Below are 26,931 nucleotides of genomic sequence, written 5' to 3' on the forward strand. Positions count from 1 at the left end.
CGGCAGGTCGGTGTGGACTTGTTGGGCTTAAGGGCCTGATTCCACACTGTAAGTAATCAAATCTAGATTTCATAATGTTTGGAGACTAACATTTGGACACAACTGGACTTTAAAGAATCCTTTACTGCTTTTATTTAATGAGTTTTAAAAATTTAGTTCCAAAGTGCATCACCAAATGACAAAATACAATAACTTGTGATCAGTAGCATATGGATTATTACCAGGCCATGAACAATAGCACAGTGAGAGAGGAGGCTTGATATAAGAAGCCATGCCCCTGGTTGCTAAGGGACACCATTTGTGAAAAATCCATGTTGGACAATGTAAAACAGAACCATTTTTCATAAACTTTTGAGACATATGTCTTTATGCTCAATAGCTAAAAGTACCCATTTAAAACTGCTAGGGATTAACAGCTTCACTGTAAATCTTAGTGTGTGTCCAGTGAGCAGCCCAAAAACTCTGTTCTTCTTGAAAAAAACCATGGGATCTTTATTGTATAATTTCTCATTTAGTTGTGTGATGAGCTTGCGATTTGGCTGTTCTCTATTCTTGGGATCGTTTGATGTTTTTATATTTGAGTTGTTCCTGTAATCTTATCAGTGAACATTTCTGCAAACTTTGAATCGAAAGAAAGTGCTGGATGTTTAGGCCCTGTTGAGGGCACGAATAGAGGGAGGAGGGTGCAGAATGTTGTGCTGCTGGCCTGTAAATCAGATTGCCCAATCTCTATTCTGCTCCCTCTTCCCCCCCAGGGTATCGTGGGTAACCAGTTAAGCCTTTTTATAAAAACATAAGGCAACTGAGATTTTCTATTTCTCCCAGCTGGGAATTGCTGAGTGCAAAATCCATCAGGAAAATCCTGCTCTTCATGATCTCTCCCCAAGTAGCGTTTAGATATGCCAGCCTTTGAAAGCATATCTCTCGAAAGTTGATGTGTTCTCCAGTAACAGTCATTTATTCTCCTACTTTAATGACACTAATTTGAAGTGGTACGCTGTCCAAACTTGCAAGTTTCTTTTACAAACTGCAACCTCTTCACAAACTTGTATTGATACCTTTAATAAGTGTTGGCTCAGACAGTAACTTTTTCGAGTGGAATTTCAAAGTATTTCTTAAGCACAGTGGCAAGTAGTGTATATGTGAATGGGTTATGTTGTCATGGTGATCTAAAGGAATCTAAAGACTGCAGCCGTGACTTAGCATTGATCTGTTCTCCTCCTTGTTCACAGTTTAGCTCATTATTACAAATAAGCCACAGTTTCAGCCTCTTCTTGTTATAACCCTTTGTGAACTTTTTAAGTCTGCTCATCAGGCTCCAATAACAGCACATCACTTCCCATCGGTTGAATCATATTAATGAGAGCAACTAGTTCATATTTATTTGCTGCAAACATCTTTTGATGGACACTAAATTGAGCCTGACTGTTGTCATTAAGCTTTAATATACTGCATTAAACCAATCAGAATGATGGAGCTTCAAATATTTTGAAGACTTTGAAACACTAGGTAATTTTGAGGTATCAAATATCTAATGCACAGTAGCAATGCTATTATCTTTGGGATGCAGATTAGCAACAAAATGAACACAGGATGTATGGAAATATCTTGGTTATAGTCTGTGGATTTGTGATCTCAGCATTAAGAAACCTAATACTTTCCTTTTGATTTCTTCCAGTGTTCCTGCTCTCCCAGTGAAAAATCTGAATGGATCTGGTCCTGTCCACCCAGCACTTGCAGGTATGAAGCAAAGCATTGCCTTCACGCTGAGCAGGTGCTTAAAGAACTGTAAAACTAATTCATTGTCATGTCTGACCCTAATATCCAAGCAGGGGATAAAGGTAGCAATCCACCTTTTGTACACACACTTTTCAGTCTTTTACTGTACTGAATCTCCTATTGTTAGTGCAGGGATTCAATTGTAGATACCAATCTTATAACTTAGCATCATGTGTATCACTTCCTAATCTCGGGACTAAAACAAGAGCAGCAACACTCTTTCCAATCCCTTTCCAATGAATCAGAACAGAAATGTTATGGTATGTAGCTTTTTACATTGCATTCACCTTCTGTTGACTAAAGCTGAGAACATTAAGCTGTCATATTATACCATATTATGTTATGGTATCTTATTTATGATGTGGAGTTCTGTTGAGATGTTTGCATTATAATGAGATCATAAGATAATGAGATTGAGAAATCGAGGCAAGAGTTAAGCATTTGGCCCTTCGATCCTTTCCAGCTACTCAAAAAGGTTGGAGCTGATCGATTGTGGCCTTAACTCCACTTGCTTGTTTGTTCCCATAATCCTTGATCCCCTTATTGAACAAAAATCTCATGAACTCTGTCTTGACTAAATGGAATGACCTAGTTTCCACTGCTTTCTGTGATTAACAGCACCCCAGAGAAGAAAGTCCTCCTCATCTCCACTGTAAATTGAGTCCCCGAGTTCTTGATTCCCTGATGAGAGGAAACATGCTTTGCGTGTGTCCCCTGTCATACTCCCTCAGAATGTTTCAGTAAGATCACCACCCATTCTTCTAAACTCGAATAGGCCAAACCCACTCAACCACTCCTCATAAAACAACCTTTTTAGGTTTCAGCCTGATGAATATACCCTGCTACGTTTCCAATGCAAATCTGTCTCCTCTTAAGTAAGGAGACCAAAGCTGTACACAGTGCTGTAAGTACAATCCCATCAATGTCTTGATATAGCAAGACTTCTTACTTTTATGCTGTCTCTTGCTTGCAATAAAGACCGACATTCAACTTTCTTCCTAATTACTGATTATACTGGGTGTGCTAACATTTTATGATCCTTGTACTCAGACAGCTGAACCCCTTTCTACCACAGCATTCTATAACCTCTCTCCATTTGAAAAACACCCTGCTCTACTATACTTACGGTCAAAGTGGACAACCTCTTAATTTTCCATATTCTACTACATTTGCCATTTTTTTCGCCAATTCGTTTCATGTTTCTGTATCCTTTGCACAATTTGCTTTTCTATTTTGCTTTGAGTCATTAGCAAGTTTGGCTACAATACAGTTTGTGCTTTTATCTAAGTGATTCATATAGATCATACATTGTTGAGGCCCCAGTACTGATCTGTGTAACCCTTCACTAGTTACTAGTTACCTGAAAATTACCCTTTTGCTTTCCTGGTTATATATCTCCTGTCAGTCAACCAATCCTCTGTCCAAGCCCCAGTATCCATATCACCTCCAAGATTATGATTTCTCACCTTAACCTTTTATGTGCCACTTTAGTGAATGTTTTTGAAAATCCAAAAAAGTTACATCTGGGTTCTCTTTATCTATCCTTCTTACTAAGTTAGCAAATAATGAATCAATATTTTTGACACTACTTCGTTTTCACAAAATCATGTTGGCTTTGCTTGATTGTGATATGATTTTCTAACACTTTACTAATGGACATTAATACTTCCCCAATAGACGCATTGTGCACAGCTTCTTGCTTTCTGTCTTCATCGTTCTTGAATAGTGGTATATTTTGCAAACTGCTGAGGCCTTTCCAGAATCTGGAGAATTTTGGAAGATTACATCCAATATATCCAGTATTCTCTGGATGCACTTTCTTTAAGGCCCTCGGATGCAGGTCATCAGGTCAGCTTTCAGTCTTATTAGCTTTCCTCTCTAGAAATTGAAATCTTTTGTCTCGTGCTTTTCAATTACTCTTGCAATTGGCTTTTATGTCATTTTATATATCTGTAGGAGGTTTTACTGCCTATTTTTAGAATTTTTGCTAGTTATCTCTCAATCTCTCCACTTACTTTAGTTATCCATTGCTCGTTTCCTAACTCCTCTTCTCTGGCAGTCTCAGTTTTCCTCCCTGCACTTCAATGACTCTTTGAACTACAGTTCTGTTGTCACTTTGCTCAAACCTCCTGCAGTCCCTGCGATTATTACAGGATGTTTAGTGTGGGGCAGGGGACACCATTTGTCATCTGGAAATGCATGCTTTCAGAAAGAGTCACTAGATGTTGGCTAACAGCAGGAATGCTGTCTGATTTTCTTTTTACCCACCCTAGCTTTAACCAATTTCCATCATTGTCACACCCTTGGCTGAGGTCAAATAACTCAACACAGATTGCAGAGCAAATGAGCTTCCCCCTTCTTTACAACTGAGTGTTGTACAGCAAGCTCCTTTTAAGACATTGAGTCAGAGAGGAAACAGCAACCACATGTTAGTACAGGAACAGGATTACTAAATTATTTTAGATCAGGGATCCCCAAAACTGTAGTTGGTTACCAGCTGACGTTTTTGGAATCGTGAGCTCTGAGGCAGAATTGTTTGCTTTGGACCTCTGAGTTATAAGGTGCTCCCCTCCTAACAGGTCCCTGCTCTCTCACCTCCCGTCCCTCCAGCCCCTTTCCATGAGGGGTAACAACAATTTTCAAAATGGGTGTCTTATTGAGGAAGAGGTAGAAAGCACTGCCCTAGCTGCTCAAATCTGTTGTCACAAGATGACATCAACGTTTAGAGTCGAAGAGTGTGGTGCTGGAAAAGCACAGCCGGTCAGGCAGCATCCAAGGAGCAGGAGGTCGATGTTTCGAGTATAAACTCTTCATCAGGAAAGAAATCCTGATGAGCTTATGCTCAAAATGTTGACTCGCCTGCTCCTCAGATGCTGCCTGACTGGCTGTGTTTTTCCAGCAACACACCCATTGACTCTGATCTCAAGCATCTGTACTCCTCACTTTCTCCTACGTCAAGATTTCGTCAGTATGTCTGACTGAAAGGCAGATTTAAGCAGAACCTATTTATCATCTACAAAAAATAAGTAATTTGACAATCTGGAGTTTACCTTCAATATTAAGAAAGGATTTTAATTGTCGGATCTGAAGCCAGGAATGAATAGAAGTGGGCACAAGTGGAATGCCTGACCAAAATTAATATGGTAAAATAATTTCCTTTAGAGTGGTAAGTTAGCAGAACTCAGGAGAAAATCTTAGATTATAATATCTGTGCAATTCAACACCTCTCATCATTAAAATGGGTTCAGAAGATGGTGATATTTATGATTTACAATGTGGCTGGTTTAAACTCTAGAGATGATCTGCATTTACAATCTGCACAGGTATGACTGGGATTCTAATGTGTGCAGCTGGTCTTCCAGTGTGTCTGACTCGGGCTCCCAAGCCGATACTCCATCCACCACCTGTTAACAAGAGTGAAATAAAGCCAGTGCCGGGAATATCTGGTATCTGCAGAAAAACTAAGAAGAAGCATCTGAAAAAAGGTAGGTTTGCTAAACTGCCCCCCTTAACCATGGCAGATAAAGAAGAGATTCATTGTCATATGCCTTTCAAAGCAGCCTACTCTGAGGTGAAAGTTCACCTCCTCCTATCAGTATTTCGGATATTTCTGGTTCATTACTGACAATGCCATTGTGAGGACCTGTTTATATCTCGCAGAGTGCCCGGAAACTGAATTAAAGGACATGGCTGGAAAAGACATGACCAGTCAATGCAGCTGATTAATGACTGTGTTTTGCTTTTGTTAACTCCTTCACACACTCAGGTTTAGCACATCCTCTAGTCTCGGACCCCTGACAATTTCAGCTCTGCAATTTATTCGAGACTACTAGCTGAAATAGAGAGAATTTTTCCAAAGGAATTGAATATTATATTTTGTACCTGGATACTTTGAGTAATCCTACAATGAAAAATTACCTTTAGAAGCTTAGAGGGCATCTCACTTTATTCCATTTTATTAAGTTTATCGAGAATGGAACTCTTCTCAAAGTAAATTGTGCAACTGATTGAATACATTGAGGGGCATAGGGTGATACTAAATGGTGAGAAGTTAGACAATACTGTGTTCCTTCACCTCGCCTTGATATTCTGCATTTACACCTTGGCTCTTGGCTTATGTTTTCAGCTCTCCTGTGTACCACATGCTTTTAAGTTCACTCGATATGCCTTTAATTTCCAACTTCAGGACTTGCAGCATAACTGTTCAACCTGTTGCAAAGTGTGCACCATTCTTGGGAAATTAGCAATCAGGCATCTATGTTATGTGTAAATACAATATGCTATAAATTCTTATTTCAGCATATGAAATTTGGTTTGAGTTAGTTTCCCAAAATTTAAAGTATCACAGCAGCACTTTAAACAGACACAGTATCTGCCCCTTGGATGTGGCCTTCCAGGAATCTGGAGTGATTATTTAGTTACTCTGTGCAATTCCCTGTTCTCTTAGTGTTATTAAAGCCTGAATTTTGAAAATGTATTAGCTTAGTGTTAATGAGTACAAAGTGAATATAAAGCCTCCCCTGGGGTCTGAAAAGAATTAAAAAGCTTTGCTTTGTTGGCTTGCTGCGACAGAATCTGTTGCTCTTGACCACTTCAACTGTCTTTAATTAAATTAAAGAATAAAATGGTAATGAAATCTTTTTCAATGTGCTAAATATTATGCATCCAATGTCCATGTGCTCATTGCCATTAATTTGCATAGTGCTGAGCTGTGCCAATCAATGATCCATCTCTTCTAGTTATCCAGTTATAGACAGATTTCTAATGAGTAAAGGAATCGAGGGTTATTGGGGCAAGTCAGGAAAATGGAGTTGGGGATCATAAGATCAGCAATGATGTTATGTCGGGGTGAAGCAGACTCGATGGGCTGATTGGCCTAACTCTGCTCCTACTTCTGATTGTTTTATGATCTAATTTAAGGTGCAAAATGACACTTGGGTTTATCTCAAAATCTGTCCATTATTTGCTGTTACGTGTAAACTGTTTTGAAATATGTTTCCACATCAACATCATTATGAACTAGACCTGCTGGAGATGTCCCCCTCTTGAATGCCACCAGTGTTGTGCATGTAGATTGTGGTTGTGCTGCAGAGATGCTGTTGTACCTACCCTGACTCTTGTGTACAACTTCACAGTAATCTAACTAATAAAAACTTTGTATGTGAACACTAGGAATTTTAATAAAGAACAGTGGGAACTTAACTATTTCGCTCAATTATAATTTGTGAATGGGAGATTGACAGGCTGCCACTCTTCCCATACTGTCTACCATTACTCTATATCCCACTGTTGCTCCTATATCCCCACCACTCGTCCTATATTCCCACTGCACAACCCATATTGCCGCTTCTCCCATATCCTGACCATTGGTCCTCCCATTTCTCAACTGCCCCCCCCCCCCCCAAATCTACACCCTAACCTCATCTATATCAATACCACCACCATCACTCCTCCCAATGTTCCTACCACTCTCCCCAAATCCCTACCATTGCGCCTTCCATATCGCTACTACTGCTCCTCACATACCCTCTCTAATTTAAGGGAAGGCTCCATGGAGAGGGAGTGATGGCCTCGTTGTAATATTGCTAGACTATTAATCCAGAGACTTGGCTTATGTTCAGGGGTCCTGGGTTCAAATCCCACCATGGCAGATGGTGGAATTTAAATTCAATAAAAATCTGGAATTAAAAATCTAATGATAACCATGAAAACATTGTCAATTACTTGAAACATTTATCACGAATGTCCTTTTAGGGAAAGAAACTGCCATCCTTACCCGGTCTGGCCTACCCGTGACTCCAGACCCACAGCAATGTGGTTGACTCTGAGCTGCCCTCTGGGCAATTAGGGATGAGCAATGATTGCTCGCCTAGCTAGTGACACCCATATCCTGTGAATGAATTTTAGAAAAGTATCTGTTCCTGCCACATGATACATGAGGATTACTTTAAAAATACAGCTGGCATAAACTAACAGATTCTATAAGTATCCTCAACAGGCAAGTAACTGGGGCAATGAATACGAAAACAGAGGCTAGCAGCCTCTGCACCATTTTTACAGCCATTCATAACACTGGTGTTGTGTTTGACTGGCAAATGCTTTGCAACGGTGAGCAATAGCCATGTACCCAGGAGGCTGACATCGGAGAAATCTAAGGTCCATTTAGTAAGAACCAAATGGGTTTGAGCAATGTGTAAAATTAAATCTGTGGCTTGTTCATTATAGTAATGGCTCCCTGAGGGTGTGTTGGAAAATGCCTGGGCCTTCAATAATACATTATTTTTGCATTTTCGACAGTTAGCAGTACAGTCACTGTGGACAGCAATGTGTGAGCTGATATTTCACCTCCTGCATCTCCCCTCTCATGTTGTTCATTGATCAGTTGATCACTTTTATGATTTTCCTTCCCTGTGCTGTTAATCTGTGTGTTATTAACACATTGCTGACCTAGCCCTCTTACTGTTTTAACCATAACAGGGTATAGTTGGAATGGAGAGGTGCCATTACTGTCTTGCTCTTTTTATGTTGCTTAGCTATTTCTACTTTAAGTACTTCAACCACTTTGGAGCGGTAAGGTGGCCCAGTGGTTAGCACTGCTGCCTCACAACGCCAACGATCCGGGTTCGATTCCAGTCTCGGGCAATTGTCTGTGTTGAGTTTGCATATTCATAATCTGTGCGTGTTTGCTCAGATTCCTTCCCACAGTCCAAAAATATGCAGGTTAGGTGGATTGACCTTATTAAATTTCCCCAGAGTGTCCAGGGATATACAGGCCAGGTGGATTAGCCGTGGGGATCTGGGTGGGATGTTCTTCGGAGGGTTGTTACAGACCCAATGGGCCAAATGACCTTCTCTGCACTGCAGGGAATTCTATTGTGTGTGAGCTGTGCCCCATTTTAAATTTATTGTCCGTAGAAACCCTGTCTGAATTTTCAAACATCAGCACAAGAAGGAAATGAATAACCTTGAACGTGATTAAAACCGCCTTCCTCAAGGCCAGGAAGATTGCACATCAGAAGTGCAAACATCACGCTGTTGACCTGTCGAGAATACTCTGCTTTACTCAGAAATATGGCAACTGGTAATGTTCATTGACACATTGATCATCATTTGTTGTAAGGATGCTGACTTTGGAAAAACCCAAATCAGAGATCTTCCTGCTTCCTTTGGAAATAGCAGCATTCCTCCTTTTAGAGTATAAAAACAGAAATTGCTGGAAAAGCTCAGCGAGTCTGACTGCATCTGTACAGAAAAATCAGAGTTAACGTTTCAGGTCCAGTGACCTTTCCTTGGAACAGGAACCCTTTCATACTATATGTTCCTGGCAAACTTGAGCCAGTCTTTGATGGCAGCAATAGTATATATAGGGAACCTAACTCAGGTTCTCTTATACTCGATTTCAGTTCCCGTATTTAAAATTTAGCTAAAATTTGTAAAAGCCTGGGGTTTTCACATTTCATTGCTGTGTTAGATAATTACTAACTGACGAATCATCTGGCATACGTGCTCTTCATGGAAACGCTTTAGCTTTTAGGGATTAATAGACAATTTGGCTTCTCATCAAGAATCTTCTGTCCTTGACTTTTAAATAAACAATAATTACTTTCAGTTCAGTATTATTAATGAATGTTAATTACACACCAGCTCCTCATTCATTATTTCTAAAGGGGTGTAACTATTTGTCTGCTACCTCTTTTGTTTCCGGTTTATTAATGTCAGCAGTGAGATGTGAGCCACAATTGATGATAAAAATAACAATGAGGCTAATGGTGCACACCATCACATGCACTTAAGTGGCACAGTGAGTTTATAGGAAGGGCAGAAATGAGGTTGAACGCAAATATCCGAAAGTTGCGTTTAGCATTATGCTTTGCAATTAGTTCTGTGAAAACATTTCATTGCCTGCCTCACTATTGAAATGCATTGGATGTCATGACATAGTTGTATTTACATGTTAAATACAAATTAAGCTCCCCACTAAAAGTCAAGTCTTGTCCATTCCGGTCTAAGTACCCTTTTAACTGTGATAAATGTTAATTGCTTACAATTAATCTCTGTGGCATTGAAGATTAACTACCATAAGGATGGAGTTTCACTCATTAAGGATTTAATTGCTGGAATTTTAAAAATCCAAATTTTTATGTTTTTCACTTTTCATTTCTGTCCTGTTTTTTACATATTCGAACTTTCTTCCCTCCATTTATTTTTCTTCCTGTACCTGATTTAATGTTAAATTGATAGAAATGTAAAAAAAAGAGTAGGAGTGGGCCATTTGGCCCATTGCGTTTGTTATGCGATTCAATCTGAACATAGCCAATCTTTTATTCTGGATCAGTGGTGCTGGAAGAGCACAGCAGTTCAGGCAGCATCCGAGGACAAGCAAAATCGACATTTCGGGCAAAAGCCCTTCTGATGAAGGGCTTTTGCCCGAAACGTCGATTTTGCCTGTCCTCGGATGCTGCCTGAATTGCTGTGCTCTTCCAACACCACTGATCCAGAATCTGGTTTCCAGCATCTGCAGTCATTGTTTTTACCATAGCTAATCTTTTATCCCAGTGCTATATTTCTGGGCACTCTCCATGCCCTTTGATACATTTAGCCTCTAGAAATTTTAAAAATATTCAGTGACTTGGCCTTCTGTGGGAGAGAATTCCACAGGTTTATCACCCTCTGAGTGAAAAAATATTTCCACATCTCAATCTGCAATCACCTATCCTGTACACTGAGATCATGAACCCTTGACCAGGGAAGTCATCATCCCTTTATCCAGTCTATCCTGCCCTGGAGAATGTAATGTGTTTCAATAAGATTCCCTCTGGTTCTTCTAAGTCTGTGAAGACAGATCCAGTTTTTATCCTTTTTTTAATTCTTAATCTATTCAAAATGGTGCCTGATTGTGACAACAGTTGAAGTTTTTTTACTAATTTTACTGTGCTGTTCATTGTAGAGCACAAATGACAATAAATCATCATTCACTCATTCAGTTAGCCCAGTCTCCCCTCACCAATTCACCTCACATTCTAACTTGCATTTCTTTTTCTGTTCTAAGCCTTTTACTTCCATCACTCCTTCTGCCTCATTAGTTAAATCGATATATATTTGATTTGCCTGCTCACTCAGATAGACAAAGCTCTCGCTGCAACAGTACCAGCTCGCTCTTTCAGCAACTTTTCAGATGAAACGTTTAAAAATCTAAAATGGGCAAGGACATATCTAGTTACTGACAGACACCACACGGTACTGCAGCAGATCTGCTAGAATCCCTGCCAAGTTATGAGCTACTACTTGTTAAATGACGATACACTCCCCTTTGTAACATTGTAAAGATTTTCCACATTTTCCACATTTGCGCTTCAGGCATTGCTGGCCAGGTCACATTAATTGCTCATTTTCAGTTGCCTTGTAGTGATGCCTGAGCCTTCCTTAACTGCTGCTGTCTCTCTGTTCTCTCATGCTCCCATGTGTTATTAGAGAGGGAATTCCAGAATTCTGACCCAGCAGTGATGAAGTGATGTGGCCAAGTCAAAATGCGATGTGAAGTGGAGCGGAACATGAAAGTGATGGATTGATCCCATAATGGAAGCACTTGTCCTCCTCCATGATAGAGGTCACAGACTGAGAGCTACTTTCAGTACAAGCTCGATGAGATAGGGTAGTGTACCCTAAAGAATATAAGCTGCTGTAGTCTCAAGGGGTGGCATTGTAGGGGTGGCTATTGAATTCATTGGCAGGGCCATCAATCTGCTTTATCCTGGATGCTGTCATTTTGCTGTGATTGTTCTATTCAGGCAACTGGGGAGTATTCCATTGTTCTTTAGAGAATCAATTAACATCCCAGAAGTAGCTATAAATCAGGATATAGATGGATAGGAGGAACGTGAGTTAATTGCAAAACCAAGGATTATGGTACTGAGCAAAGCTGCCAACTTAAAAAATTTAAAACATGTTTAAAGGGCTAGACAGAGTAGCTGGAGAAAGGATATCTTCCCAAGCTGAGAGTTTAGAATCAGGGTACACAAATAAAAGGCAGATGAGGAGGAACATCTTCACGACCTAAGTCACGTTCACACCACACAATGCCAGACATTGACCATTTCCAATAAAAGATGGTCTAATCACTGCCCCATGACAGTCAACGGTGTTACCATCACTGAATCCTCCACTAACAATGCTCTTGGGATTACCATTGACCAGGAACACAACTGGACTTGCCACATAATAATAATGGCTACAAGAGCAGATCAGAGACTAGGAATACTGTGGTGAGTAACTCACCTCCAGATTCCCCAAAGCCTATCCATCATCTACAAGGTAAAAACAATGACTGCAGATGCTGGAAACCAGATTCTGGATTAGTGGTGCTGGAAGAGCACAGCAATTCAAGCTTCCATCATCTACAAGGCACAAGTCAGGAGTGTGATGGAATGTGCTCACTTGCCTGGATGAGTGCAGCTCCAACAACACTTAAGAAGCTTGACACCGTTTAAAATAAAACAGCCAGCTTGATTGGCACCAAATCCACAAGCATCCACTTCCTCCACCACCGACGTTCAATAGCAGCAGTGTATACTACAAGATGCACTGCAGAAATTCACCAAAGATCCTCAGACAGCACCGTCCAAACTCACCACCACTTCTTTCAAGAAGGAGAAGGGCAGTAGATACATGGAAGTACCACCACCTGTAACTTCCCCTCCACTCGACTCACCACCCTGACTTGGAAATATATTGCTGTTCCTTCACTGTTGCTGGGTCGAAATCTGTAAATTCCCTCCCTAAGGGCATTGTGGGCTGCAGTGGTTCAGGAAGGCAACTCACCACCGCCTTCTCAAGGGCAAGGGAGGGGCAGTAAATACTGGCCATCCCATGAGAAAATAAAAAGAACTCAGACTCTATGGAATTCTTTCCCCCAGGGACTTTGGAAGCAAGGACATTAAGTCTTAAGTCTAAGACAAAATCAACCTGTCCAGGATTGTTTTGATACAATATTGGAGCAGTGGGACTTGAACCCAGGCTTCCCAGTTGGAGGCAGGGACATTACTTCTGTGTCACAGGACCCCCTTGATTTTATTATAACAATTACTTAAAGCCTAATGCTCCCTATAGCATGGTGTTGTCTTGCCCAGGAACATGAAGGGAGAGATAAGGGCACAAAAAGAAGAGTTGGGGAGAAAAGACCCACGTTTCTTTGCTGGTCACTTTCAGAAGCAAATAGTCTCTTAAGTGATGCTTCTACAATCTGCAAGTGATGGTCAATGGTGCATTTCTGTTTATTCCTTGAAAGCTGTTTTTTTCTTTTGGTTAAAGTCTTCCTTCATTAATTTCCATCTGCAGTCTAAAGACTGGAGGGCAGTAGAACTGAAACTTCCTCATTGGCCATGGATTGGAATAATCTACAGAATTGAGACCAAAAGAAAAGACTTTATTTTGTAAAATGCATTCTCACAATTGGGTGACCAGGTTCTGCTAGAGGATTTTTAACATGAAAAAGAGCTGTCAAACCCTTTGAAGTATGAGCTTATATTGATTGGATTCTGTGGTCATTACCAACCACAAACTAGGTCACCGTGTGCAAAGACACTCCTGCAATGTTTACAAGGCTGTGGCACTCCTGTGCAAAATAGTTTAGGATCCCCAACCTTTTATCATCATTCTTGTGTGTGAGATGCTGCCTTTGCAGATTTCAACTCATAAAAGTAGGCTGACCTACATACAAGCTGCTGAGCTGCAGGAATGTAGGATTTCTTTTCCCCTTGTTGGTGTCAGATAGTAAAGAATGTGTGATCTCTTTCTTCCTGACAGGAAAATCCCCAGAGGACGTGGTGCGAAGGTATATGCAGAAGGTCAAGAATCCGCCAGATGAGGTGAGGGTTACCTATCAAACTATCCCTCAGTCACAGCGAAAGACCAGAAGGTGATAGGTGGCTGTGACAATTCAGTTCACCTACTGCATGTCATTATTCCACCTGGACATCAGAAATACAAACTATTCTCCTGACAGCTGCAATACTTGAACTTGCCACTGTGAATTTATTCTGTCCTTCCTTCAAACAACGTTAAAAAATAGTGTTTCTGTTTTATGCTGATGGATGGAGAGATTTTATTTTTTAACATAAGAAAGGAAAATGAGAGTGTGTTTTTAGGCCAAGAAGTGACTTTGTATGCCTGCTTTTCTCTTGTTTTCTATCAATTCAGAAACTTACTTTGTGTCATAGCTTCTCAACTGTCACTGTCCCTGATTATATATTGTCTTTGTCTGTGATCCTACTCCAATTTGTCTCTGTAAATTACTGGAATAGATTGTATTTTTAAAATGTGCTTTCTCACAAACTAATAATAAAGACTTTTTTTTGGTGATGAAACTGTATGATCCCAACCTTGCCATTCTACTAGACCTTCATGCCATATGAGAGAAAGATTTGCAATTATGTTGCACCTTTCATGCCTCAGGGTTTCCTAAAGTATTTTATAAGCAATTAAGTCATTTTGAAGTGTAGTCCACTATTTTAGGGAAGCATATTGGCAAGAGTTTCTTTTGAGCCGATGGCTTGATAAAGATCGCAGCATTTTTACTGTATAATTAATTATCATGTTCGAAACCAATGGGGACTACAGTTTGACTTCACAACCTCATCAAGGCAGCATGGAAACTCCTTCAATCTTTAATACCTAGCCCCCCTTCTGGAAGGGTTTTGTCATGTTGTTTGAACCTTGCAGGATGCAGTCGGGTTCCAAATTATTTTATTGTTTTGTATCTCAAACAGTTTAGTAACACGCCATTCCAAAATATTGAATTGCTTCCTACTCCTTTCAACAACCACTTACGTTTGTGTAGTATGAAAATATACCCAATACGCTTCACAGGTGCAATACCGGACAAACTCTGGCCTGATAAAAGATGTTTGGAGCAGAGAAAAATGTTGGTTTTGAGAAAGGGTTTTATTGCAGTTGTAGAGGGTGATGAGGTTTAGGAAACGAGTACCATGGCTTGGGGTCTAGATGGCTGAAGGAACAATCATCAGGAATGAGATGAAGGGTTAATAGGTCATTCTTCATGTAGACTGTAGAATAGAAGGCAGCAAACGTTCAGATAGACTTGGATTATGGAGGATGCAGGCTTCAACATAATTCTTGTTTCATTTGGGGAGAGGAACTCTTTGTAGTCAGTTCAGGGTCTTATTGCATCAATCACGCTATTGTAGCTATCAATGGAACTGAATGTCCAGCACTGGATGTAACAGTTAGTTGATTTAATATTGCCCGTTGTATACCACTGCTTGCAATTAATTTCTACCTCTTGATATCGCAATAGTTTGTTGTGTGCATTAATCTGGGCTTTGTTGCAGCCCATCAGTCTGTCGCAATTTGTTCAAATTTATGTGGGTAAAATAACCATTTAATACCTTGAGCACATCAGAGATCTAGCTTTATTCTGCTGGAACACACTGACCTAATTACTGTACTTCAAAGCTGTATATTACTGTCATAAACCTCATGCACATTATCATTTAATTTGCAAATTTCTCACTTGTTTGAATTTATGATTTTGTTTCTCTTAATCCCTGTCTAACCTTTACACTGTCTTTGATATGACTGGCCAGGCGAGTACGAAGTAGGAATTTGGGCAGTGTAGTGAGAAGTCAGAATTAAACATTTGAAATTTCACAGAAACAATAAAGAGTACAATTGAATCATTTAAACCATGGATGCAGTACAGTTGGGCATTTTATTGGAAGGTTTACAGTTTTAGCTATTCACGACTTAGCACTTTGCTGACAACAGTAGGCAGAAGCTCTTCTACCAGTTCACGGCCTTCTTATGGAAATGATGCTGACAATAACAAAATTCTTCAATTAAAGAAGGACACCTGTACACTCAAGTGGAAAAGCTGGACTGAAAAGAAATGAAGCTGGTTTGGTGAAGATAGATCTTGTAGTGGGACCTCAGTCATCTAAGGAGCATGTCACAGACAATTAACATCATTAGCATAGCAATTAAGCCCTTTATAGGTGGCAGTTTTATAGGTGAATAGTCAGTACAATGCTGTGCCATTTCAGCAACCATTGTCCAGTGCGACACTTGATACCAGGTCCATTGATTTTCAGACATCTGGACAGCATTCCAAAACAGCAAATCACGCCCACTGTTAGTGTGTGCAAGCAGTCAAGCTCATGTATTAGGAGCCCTATGAGAAAGGGCTTTGCCCTAAACCCCAGGTTACCTCACCAACTTATTTGACCTATTCCCTGCTCCACCCACTCAAACCTGGAATCACTGCCAGTGAGGAAGGAGGCCTTAAATTTGTTCCAGAACCTCGCAGCCTGAGACCCGGCGCCTGCTCAAATAAGGGGCTGCCTGATTTGGGTACGCAGTGCTGCCACCTTGGCACCATTGTGACAGAAACTGGCTCAATGGCTGCACTTATATAGTAAATTACTAAGGTGGGAAATGGGTCCCATTCTGTCATGAATATATTTCCTTTCATCAGTGAGGGATTAATTGGAGTACTGGCGAAGATTACAGTGACTCCTGCAGGATGTGGCCAAGGTGGGGATGTGGTGAAATCCAAAGTTCATGAAAACAATCTGATTGTAACGTTTAATTAGCCTGCTCAATTGATTTCATATGAACACTGGATGTGATCTTTATATTAATGCAGTATAATAAGGGGCACGGTTAATATCGAGTCATAAGGAAAATAGAACTCTTGCAACAGTTGGAAACATAATCCCTCTACATTTTAAAGAAGAACTATTTTAATAGCCATAGCCACTAACTACTTATAGTACTGGACTATTCATGTAGATAGACTGACTTCACATTGCAGCAGAGCACTTTGCAAGATCAATTCAATGACTGGCTGTTTGACCATGAAGTATAAAATGCTTGGTTATTACAGTAACTAATTTAGGTTATTGAAATAACTAATTTGGCCATTATGAGACTCCAGTACACTTTGAGGTTGGCTTCGAATTTCTTTATTGCAACAAGGGACAGCAGCACATGTAGTGTTGCTGGTGCCTACACACCAAGAAGAAATGCTTTTTAAAGAAAACTCTCATCTCGACTGAACACTGACTGTCATTTCCTTTTCAAAAATCATAACAATTTGAAACACTTGTCAATTTCAAATTAGCATGCCTATGAAATCCTACAAACAGTAATGCATTGCTAATGCACTTAAGTTTAATTAGCTATTGATTTCTGCAGGGTGGACAGATTTTGAAAGATTTCAATTAACTCTAAAGCAAAGGCTGGTCAGTTAAAATCAGTGTATTGTCTGTTAACAAGGGATAATCAATATTCATAATAGCTTCATTAAGGTAATTTATTTGTTTAACAGGTACTGGGTTTATCCTCTCAAAAATAAGAAACAAGTTAGACCTCAAATAGCTTAACATTTAGTCTTTTATTCTTACCAGAAGAGGAAAGATTAGATCATTAAATCAGAAAATGATAGAGCACAGAAACTGATTTGATTTGGCCTATTAAATCTGGGCTGGTATTCTCTCTGCAAACTATTTAGTCTAATGCAATACTCCGACTTGTTTCTTGTACGTTGAACTCTTTATCAAACAACAGATTTATTATTAAGAGAATTCAGTCATTCTGCTTCAACAACAATTAATTTTCCTCATTTGTCATGTAATTGGACTTGTGATTATCTTAAATTGGTGCTCCTTTACCAACAGCATCCCAATTATTCAGTAATTCTGTTATGACCTTTGATTTTAAACACACTTTAACCAGTAGCAGGCATAGCCAGCTCTTTGTAAATACCTTTTTAATTAAAAAGCAGACCATTGCTTGCCTTTTTAAGAATGTTAACGTTGAGAGTATGCTATAAACAAGAGGGGAATGCTGCATGATGCAACAGAAACTTCAGTCCTGCCAATGATCCAATGTGTGACATTGGAACAGTAAAATCTCTTAAATGCATCTGCATTGCCCCCCCACCAAACCCACACCCTACCTACTCATGCCATGGACAGCATTCAGGTACATTAGGAAGAAAATCCATGTTTGCTGTTTGTAGATCTCTTTCTAAACTCTCTTCCCCCATTCCTGCACATGATCAGTCCTGATCCCTGGTGTTTTTGTTCTGGTTTTCTATTCTGAAGGTTGTGCCTGATGTTTTCATGGATTCCATAGCCTCTCCAGCATTAGGACTTGCTTCTGAATTTTTAGTCCCCAACAGACAGTGAGGCATGACACACAGACCACATCTCAGTACATTAACCTTTCCAGCTGAGGTATCCCAGTCAACATTTGTCCCCATTCCTTACATCAACATGGTATGCTTCTACATTAACAATGAGGTGAAGAACTAAGATCATACCTCCAAAGTTATCTCTTTGACCCCGATGTGAAAATTTGACAAGGCCAGCATTTTTTGCCTGTCAATGATTGTATGGCCTACTAGGCCATTTCAGTGGGCAGGGAAAGAGTCAACCACATTGCAGTGAGGTTGAAGTCAAAAGTGGGTTGGATTTCTTTTTCACATCAGTGAACCAGATAAGCTTTTACAACAACGAACATCGTTTCTCAGTAGCTGCTGCCAGCGAGTTGCAGGCAACATGTATCTTGTGTTTGCAACAACTTACTACTGTAGATCTGAATTATTTGAGGGAGTCTTTCTGGAAGTGGAAATAAATGCCTAACAAACAGTTCTGATGGCCAAGGCCGCTCCTCGGTTATCTAAAACCAGCAGTGGGCCAAGAGGCGGCTGCTTTGTAAATGAACAAATGCTGACAATCCTTTCAGAGTATTCTCATAAGAAATGTATGCCTTCACTGAATTATTCAAAATTTGTTACATTTTGTGGAAATAAATCAGTTATCTAGAGCAGTTAAATATGTGTGAAGTTTTAACTATTGAAAAGCTTGTTTACTGACATAGAAGAAAACTGATGAGCTGAGTTTTGTTTTAGAACTGCCTTGTGGTTGTGTTTTGATTTTATTTGTCATTCGTTGGGGCCTTAAATGGCGATTAATGTTCCCCCCATGATGTAACAACTGAATACAGATGGATATGACACTGAGTTGTGCAGATCATCAAGGTCTGAGGTTAGTCTGAGTTGAGTTCACCAATTTTAGCCAGAGGAGCAGGAGGAATGTTATAGTTGGCCTCAGTTTGTTGGTCTGGATACCACTGTTACCGACAACTGCAAACTCTCCAACAGTAATTCCTGTTTATCCATTGTCCGCTTCCTCCCAGACCTTGTCTCCCATGGCACTGAATTTAAAACCTTTGTTGCTGTGGTTCTGCTCACCGAGCTGGAAGTTTTTGTTGCAAACGTTTCGTCCCCTGGCTAGGCGACATCATCAGTGCTTGGGAGCCTCCTGCGAAGCGCTTCTTTGATGTTTCCTCTGGTGTTTATAGTGGTCTGTCCTTGCCGCTTCCGGTTGTCAGTTTCAGCTGTCCGCTGTAGTGGTTGGTATATTGGGTCCAGGTCGATGTGTTTGTTGATGGAGTTTGTGGATGAATGCCATGCCTCTAGGAATTCCCTGGCTGTTCTCTGACCACCTATCCTTAGTAGCCACACACGCAGACAACAAGCAACATGAATTCGATTGGGACAACACTACTATCATAGGGCAAGCCAGACAGAGAACAGCCAGGGAATTCCTAGAGGCATGGCATTCATCCACAAACTCCATCAACAAACACATCGACCTGGATCCAATATACCAACCACTACAGCGGACAGCTGAAACTGACAACCGGAAGCGGCAGGGACAGACCACTATAAACACCGGAGGAAACATCAAAGAAGCGCTTCGCAGGAGGCTCCCAAGCACTGATGATGTCGCCTAGCCAGGGGACGAAACGTTTGCAACAAAAACTTCCAGCTCGGCGAACAGAACCACAGCAACGAGCACCCGAGCTACAAATCTTCGCACAAACTTTAAAATCTTTGTCCTTGTTTCCAAAACCCTTCAAAGCCTTGTCCCACCCTATCTCTGAAACCTTTTCTAGTCTTGTACCTCTGGCCCTGACACTACTTTCTCCTATTTTGATAGTTCTGGTTTTTGCACCACTGTCCATCGATCTTTCCGTCGCTACAATCGCACCTCCAGAATTCCCGCCCTGAACCACTTTGCAGTTACACTCTCCATATCTTTGAAACTTTCTCAATATCTGTCCATTAATCAAATTTCCCATCACCTCTCCTTACTCTTCCATCTGGTCTGGCAGCAATCCTTTGTATTCTTACCTTTTCATTCTTCATGAACTAGTTTAGAATATTTATCCATTAAATTTGTTTAAATGTTTCTTTGCATGGGTATTGAGTGAAAACTGAACAGTGTTTAGCTTTGATACCTTGTAATGAATACCTGTTTAAATGGGACATCAGAGCTGGCAAGCTTCTACAGAATATATCTCAGTATTGTGTCTTTACATTCAGGACAATAAATGAAGTGTTTACCATTTTAAACATCTGCCATGGTGGGATTCAAACCAATGCTCCCAGAAATTTGCTTGATGCTGGATTGCTAGACCAGTGACATTAACATTGCATTCCCCATGTGGTAGTTAATTGGGTACCTTCAATGCTCTGCACCTTTGGGATTTTGTGTCCTATAGGTTGGATGTTTCACATGCAGAAATTTAAGGAGACATCATTCAATGGTCATCTGCACTGTTCCATAATCCAATAATTCCACTTAAGATTTGACTAAAGTGTGGAATAATAAACAAGATTTGCTTTTTTGGAAACCCAGTAGCTGACGTCAGGTGAAATTTATTGTCACAACTTGAATTGAAATAATTTCAGCTTTAAACATTGTCTATTATGGCCAGTGACTTTAACTATTTCTGTAGGCAACACAGTTAAAATCAAGATATCAGTCATTTGACATGCTGCAGTCAGAGCTGATCTTGCAGTGCATTCTGAGTCACTAGTGAAATAGGTTCTTGGAAGCCTCTGCTTACAATAGATAATATCCTTAGTAAATGAAGTTTGGAGACTGGATTGGCCAAATCGGAACCCTTCTTGCTTGTAATTGTGTTGTTTTCCTATTTCTAGGATTGCACCATCTGTATGGAAAGGTTGGTCAGCTCATCGGGCTACGAAGGTGTCATGAGTCTGAAAGGAGTGAAACCGGAATTGGTTGGAAAGCTCAGTAAATGCAGTCACATGTACCATCTCCTGTGTCTTGTGGCCATGTACAACAATGGCAATAAGGTGAGGTCCATCAGTAACTCAAAATCATAACTGTGAAGATCTGGTAATAGTGATTGCAATTTTGTAATTCTTTTTCTTCCTGAAGTTGTAATATCTAAAAGACTTGTTTTAGTTTTGTTTCAATCGAGAATTTTTTTAAAAAGTTGATCATGGGATGTGTGGATGCTGGACAGGCAACATTTATTGCCCAGCCCTCATTGCTCTGGAGAAGGAGGTGATAAGGCTTTTTTTCTTGAGCTGTTGCAGTCCTTAGGAATGTAATCAGGATTACTCACAGTGTTGTGAGGAACTGAGTTTCACAATTTTGACCCCAGTGAAAGAACGGTGATCCAGTTCCAGGTCAGGATGGTGTGGTCTGTCAGGAAGCACTGATATAAAAACGCATTCTAACTTTTGAAGATGAAAATAAAATTTAATTTGCTATAATGTACCAAACATCACCAATGAAAATATGTGAATTCAAGGAATTTTTATAAAGTTTAAGCTGGCAGTTTGATCACATGTCACAGTTATAATATTCTTTAAACTATTATCAATTTCAATTAATTAATTAATAGATGAAAAAATGTGAAATAAATAGTCATGTAGAAAAGCCAGTGAACACATTCAAACTGTTCTGTTACAATCATAGGTACCCAATGGCTTAATTGGCTAAGAGTCAAGCAGTGGCATGTGATGTGGGAGATATTACTGAGCCACTGAGTAAAAGCAAGTTAGCACAAATTCACTGAATGATATAGAGAAGAACAAATGGATGGAAATGATCAACTGGAATAAGTTAATCAGAGGGTATGATAAATTACAAGACCAGAATTTAAACAAAACACAAACATGATCACAGTGTGTGGTTGCATTGCTGACCTGCAGTTTTTTTTTTTGAAGAAATGTAACTAGTTGCTATGGTATTTAGCTCCTTTCTTTTTGTGAAAATTAGGAATCTCATTGGAGGTGTGAATGGTTGTGGGCTGGGGGGAGTGGGTACCACCAATGACCAGGAAACCCCACACAGTGACCATGCAATCGGCCCTTTACCTTGAACAGTCACTATATGTGATATAACCACCACAACTCACACTACAAAATATACAGGTAGTTTTTTTTTCAGAAATTTTAGTTCCTATATTATTATCCTTCCTGTATTGGTTCACTCATGTAACACACACTATTGGTTAATTCATAAGTGATCTCTTGTGAGCTCCAAGGCTTGCTGTTCCTGAGCTAGCTCTGAGCTGGTGGCTAAGAGTGGCATGGATTCATTTGACTCCCTCCAATCTTCTGAGGTCAGATCTTGTTAAATAATGTTAATTAAAAATGTTTGCAGACATTTGTGGAGTCTCTGCTGTTCATTGTATTATGCAACAATTGCAAACATGAAGGGTTCAGGGAACTGAAGCCAGATAATGGGATATCATGCTTTTGAATTTGTTCTCAGGGTGTAAATGATGCTGGCATTTGTTGCTGATGCCTAGTTGGCTGAAAAGACAGTGACAAAACTTTTCCTTAAACTGCCCCAGGCCTTTTGGTGAGAATGTGCCACAGTGATGCCAAGTGGGAAATTCTAGGATAATGATTCAACAATCAGGAAGCAACATTGGGAGAGATTCAAGTCAGGATGATGTGTGGTTTGGAGAAGTACACAAGACATTGCTGTTTTGGTGGTTGGGTTTGTAGAAATACACTTGAAGTAATTTATTGCAGTTCATTCTGTACACTGCAGAATGCAGCCTGCTGACAGAGCGAGGAGATGTGTCTGTGTTCATCCAGGAAAGTGGTAAATAGTCTATCACAGCCATGACTTGAGCCATGTATCTGGTAGAAGAATCTGAGATCAGCCACGTGTCACAGAGTATCCAGCGACTACCCAGCTGCTTAAGGTGTGACTGCTTCAGTTCAGTGGCTCGACAGTGATGACCCTCCAGTGATGCTGGTGGGAGACTGACTTCGCAATGTTGGTCCCATTGAAGATCATAGGAGGTGATGTTCTCTCGTTCAAGATTCTAAACTAATGGGAAATAGACTCACACATTCAGAAATAACATGAGAATAAGACTGTAGTATTGGATTTAGCAATTCCTCTTTATCACACCACTGGGCTAATACTGTTGGCTGACTAGGATATTGTATTTGTGTACTCAGTTTTTAGTCATAAAATTTTAGCTTAACTAATTTATTCTTGTTTCTGTACTAGTACATTGATATGTTTCTTAAGCTATATCCATTTTGTGTTCCGTCATTACAAAGATTTGGAATACTCCTCCAAAACAAACACAGAAGAAGCATTATTTTCTTGAAAGCTGAATATAGCTTTCCATTATTGGAAAAGGCTAATTTTAAAGCATATAGTAGTATGCAGATGCCTTTCTGCTGTTGTGTTGCAGTGAGCAGGCCTCAACCCCTGTGTGTGCTAACCAGAGTCTCAGGGATCCAGTGAGTATGTGCTCGATGAGTTAGTGGTGGAGAGATTTTGGCAGGGTAGCAGGTTTGAATGCAGGACTTGTGCTCAGGTATATCGTGCCCCAAACCATTTTCATGCAACCAAGTTCATCATCAACAGAGCAAATGAAAAAGGAATGCAAAACACTGTGGATACTGGACACTGGGGCTCAGCGGTTAGCATTTCTGCCTCACAGTGTTAGGGGCCCGAATTCGATTCAGCATCGGGTGATTGTCCTTGGGGAGTTTGCACATTCTCCCATGTCAACGTGGGTTTCCTCCAGGTGCTCCAGTTCCTTCCCATTGTCCAAAAATGTACAGGTTAGGTAGATTGCCCATGCTGAATAGCTCCATAGTGTCCAGGGATGTGCACACGAGGTGGGTTAGCCATGGTAAAATGTGGGGTTATGGGGATAGGGTGAGGGGGCTGAGTCTAGGTGGGACGCTGTTCGGAGGGTTGGTATAGACTTGATGGGCCGGATGGTCTCTTTCTACACTGTAGGGATTCTATGATTTGAAATGGAAGATGCTGGAAAACACTCAGCAGATCAGACAGTATTGGTGGCTCAATGGTTAGCACTGCTGCCTCACAGCGCCAGGGACCCAGGTTCAATTCCCACCTCAGGCAACTGAATGAGCTAGACCTTTTATCCAAATTAATGGTATGATTGATATCGAGTCATAGAGATGTTCAGCATGGAAACAGACCCTTTGGTCCAACCCGTCCATGCCGACCAGATATCCCAACCCAATCTAGTCCCACCTGCTAGCACCCTGCCCAAACCCCTCTAGTCCCACCTGCTAGCACCCTGCCCATATCCCTCCAAACCCTTTCTATTCATATACCCATCCAAAAGCCTCTTAAAATGTTGCAATTGTACCAGCCTCCTCCATTTTCTCTGGCAGCTCATTCTATACATGTACCACCCTCTGCGTGAAAAAGTTGCCCCTTAGGTCTCTTTTATATCTTTCCTCTCTCATCCTAAACTTATGCCCTCTGGTTCTGGACTCCCCCACCCCTGGGAAGAGACTTTGTCTATTTATCCTATCCATGCCCCTCTGATTTTATAAACCTCAAAAAGGTCACCCCTCAGCTTCCAACACTGCAGGGAAAACAGCCCCAGCCTGTTCAGCCTCTCCCTGTAGCTCAAGTCCTCCAACCCTGGCAACATCCTTGTAAATCTTTTCTGAACCCTTTCAAGTTTCACAATATCTTTCCGATAGGAAGGAGACCAGAATTGCACACAATATTCTGACAGTGGCCTAACCAATGTCCTCTACAGCTGCAACATGACCTCCCAACTCCTATATTCAATACTCTGACCAATAAAGGAAAGCATACCAAATGCCTTCTTCACTATCCTATCTACCTGCAACTCCACTTTCAAGGAACTATGGACCTGCATTCCAAGGTCTCAGTTCAGCAACATTCCATAGGACTTTACATTAAGTGTTTAAGTCTTGCTAAGATTTGCTAAGATATACAGTTGTCAACTTGAAGAATTAGCTTTCTTGGCCCTCTCCAAATGCTGCAAAACCTGTTAAATATTTTCAGCATTTTCTGATTTTACCCCCAGGTAAACTTTATTTGAGAGAACATATTAAAATAGAACCAGATAAAGAGTTTGTTTTTAGGCTGTGGAGTCTCACCCACCAGGAACTGACAGCACAGCAGTATCAACATCACATTTGTTAATTGGCCAGATTGTGGCTGAAGGAGCATTTTTATATCAATTACAGGTGATGGTTTTTAATTTAAAACCTTTGGCCAAGTTACATTAAAAAGAAAAGGCATTTTTTTGAATGGAGTGGGGCAGTGATTTATAACTTTACATATCTAAGACCTGCACAGGAATTCCCCGCAGACTGACAAATGGCAACTTCTCCCTTTGCTGACTTTCATTGTTAAAAGTTTAGCACAAGGACTACAGCAGTTCAGGAAGACAGCTCATCACCACCTTCTCGATGAGAACGAGAGACATGCAGTAAATGCTGGCACAACTAGCAATGCCTATGTCCAGCGAGTGAATAAAATTTTTAACAAGTTTATATGAACCAGGCCTGTTTCACCCAGTTTTTAATGGAAGTTAAAAAATTAACCAACAAGTTAAAAAAATGTGAAGTTTGCACAGCTAGTCCATCTTGTGTAGACAGGGACCAGATTTGGGAACTGAAGCTCTGAGTGATGCAGCAGAGAAAATAAGAAACAGGAACTGGAATTGGGAAACCATCTGCCCCTTTGAATCTGCTTCCTCCTCTCCCCACCAGCTGATCTCTTGTTTTAATTCCAACATTTGTGCATTTTCCTCATATCCTGTAATTTACTTAACATCCTAAAATCTATGAATATACATGACAACTGAGCATCTTCCGAACCTGTCCTACTGCCCATCACTAAATAACCAGTCAATGTGCTGTCTATTTTCAGAGCGAAGGATAGAGACAAAGGGCCATATTCTCATTTGGCCATCAAGGGGTTGGATGTGGTAGACATCAGGCATGAGTGATTTTGAAAATAAGACTCTTGGACAGTGTATCTCTTTCTAATGTTTCCACAATGTGTTGCTATTTTCATAGTCACGCTGGGTGGGGTAGAACCAGCAACTTGTTCACTGTTACATGAAGTAATTGTTCCAAAGGGGTTAATGGTCACATTTACATAGGCTCCTCCCATTCTATTGATGACTCTCACACTGAGTGCAGATGAGGTGTTCTATTATTGCTTCAGAGGGAGCGAGTGAATCTGTGCAAGATCCCCAAAGTCCTGCTAATTGTGCCTGACCGAACATAATTGTAATTATTGCTTTCATGCAATGAATCTTCTTGTTATCTATAAACAGTGTCTTTTCTGTAGATACTCTATCACTAACCAGGCAGGTCCATGACAAAGAATAATTGGTAGCAGCAAATTCCCTCCAACAATTCTTTCCATATACTGGTCAAGGTGGCAAATACCACCAGGTGCAAGGGTGGTCACCTGGGAAAATACTAGCTTCACCTCCAGTTATCTGATGATTGAACAGCTTTTTAATAACCTGGGGAGGGCCACCACTCAAAATGGTGAGTGTGAAGAGCAAACAACAATTGGGAACACTGAAATGAGCCATAATGAGATACTGCTGCTGAGTTAAGTTGCTGAAAAAAAAGGGTAATTGAAACCAAGGTGCTGAAGTTACTGGGTCTTCAGTGGAGGAAGTCAGGTACTTTGTGATGAACGGTTGGTCACCAGTATCCACTGAGAGACTGCTGTTACTCTGCTCCCCTATCTGTTCCAAACTGCAAGGCAGTGGGAAGCCCAGTTGCAGCTCTCTTTGGGACGTTCCCTGCAGAGCTGGTTCCCAGCTGCATGCAGTATCAGTGACATTGAGCTTCCCTTCAGCCCAGTCAAGAATTTTCAAAGTGTCTCACATCTAGGATTCAATGTTCTGGAGGGGATGTATGAGTTGGAGGGTTTGTAACGAAGCCTGAACTACTGAAAAAGGAAGTAACTTCTGAGCCAGTGTATGTGGTGTTAGAACAATATTTGTTCA

At 40.6% G+C, this 26,931-nt stretch overlaps 1 protein-coding gene across 2 annotated transcripts in view; it reads left to right on the plus strand.

Annotated features, from left to right (window-relative positions):
* dtx1 (deltex 1, E3 ubiquitin ligase) overlaps positions 1 to 26,931 on the plus strand; it is a 241,364-nt gene that overhangs the window by 205,339 nt on the left and 9,094 nt on the right. For both annotated transcript variants that reach the window (XR_015761256.1, XM_043715649.2), the window contains exons 3-6: positions 1,679 to 1,740; positions 5,103 to 5,264; positions 13,582 to 13,643; positions 20,810 to 20,968. Coding sequence is in view for 1 of the 2 variants with exons in the window: in XM_043715649.2 (XP_043571584.1) it covers positions 1,679 to 1,740; positions 5,103 to 5,264; positions 13,582 to 13,643; positions 20,810 to 20,968 (445 nt within the window). In the remaining variant the exon portion in view is untranslated. The remainder of the gene's footprint in view (positions 1 to 1,678; positions 1,741 to 5,102; positions 5,265 to 13,581; positions 13,644 to 20,809; positions 20,969 to 26,931) is intronic.

This window comes from Chiloscyllium plagiosum, unplaced genomic scaffold, assembly GCF_037043375.1.
Source record: "Chiloscyllium plagiosum isolate Xiang-an unplaced genomic scaffold, Cpla_swu_hap1 HiC_scaffold_24, whole genome shotgun sequence".
NCBI lineage: Eukaryota > Metazoa > Chordata > Chondrichthyes > Orectolobiformes > Hemiscylliidae > Chiloscyllium > Chiloscyllium plagiosum.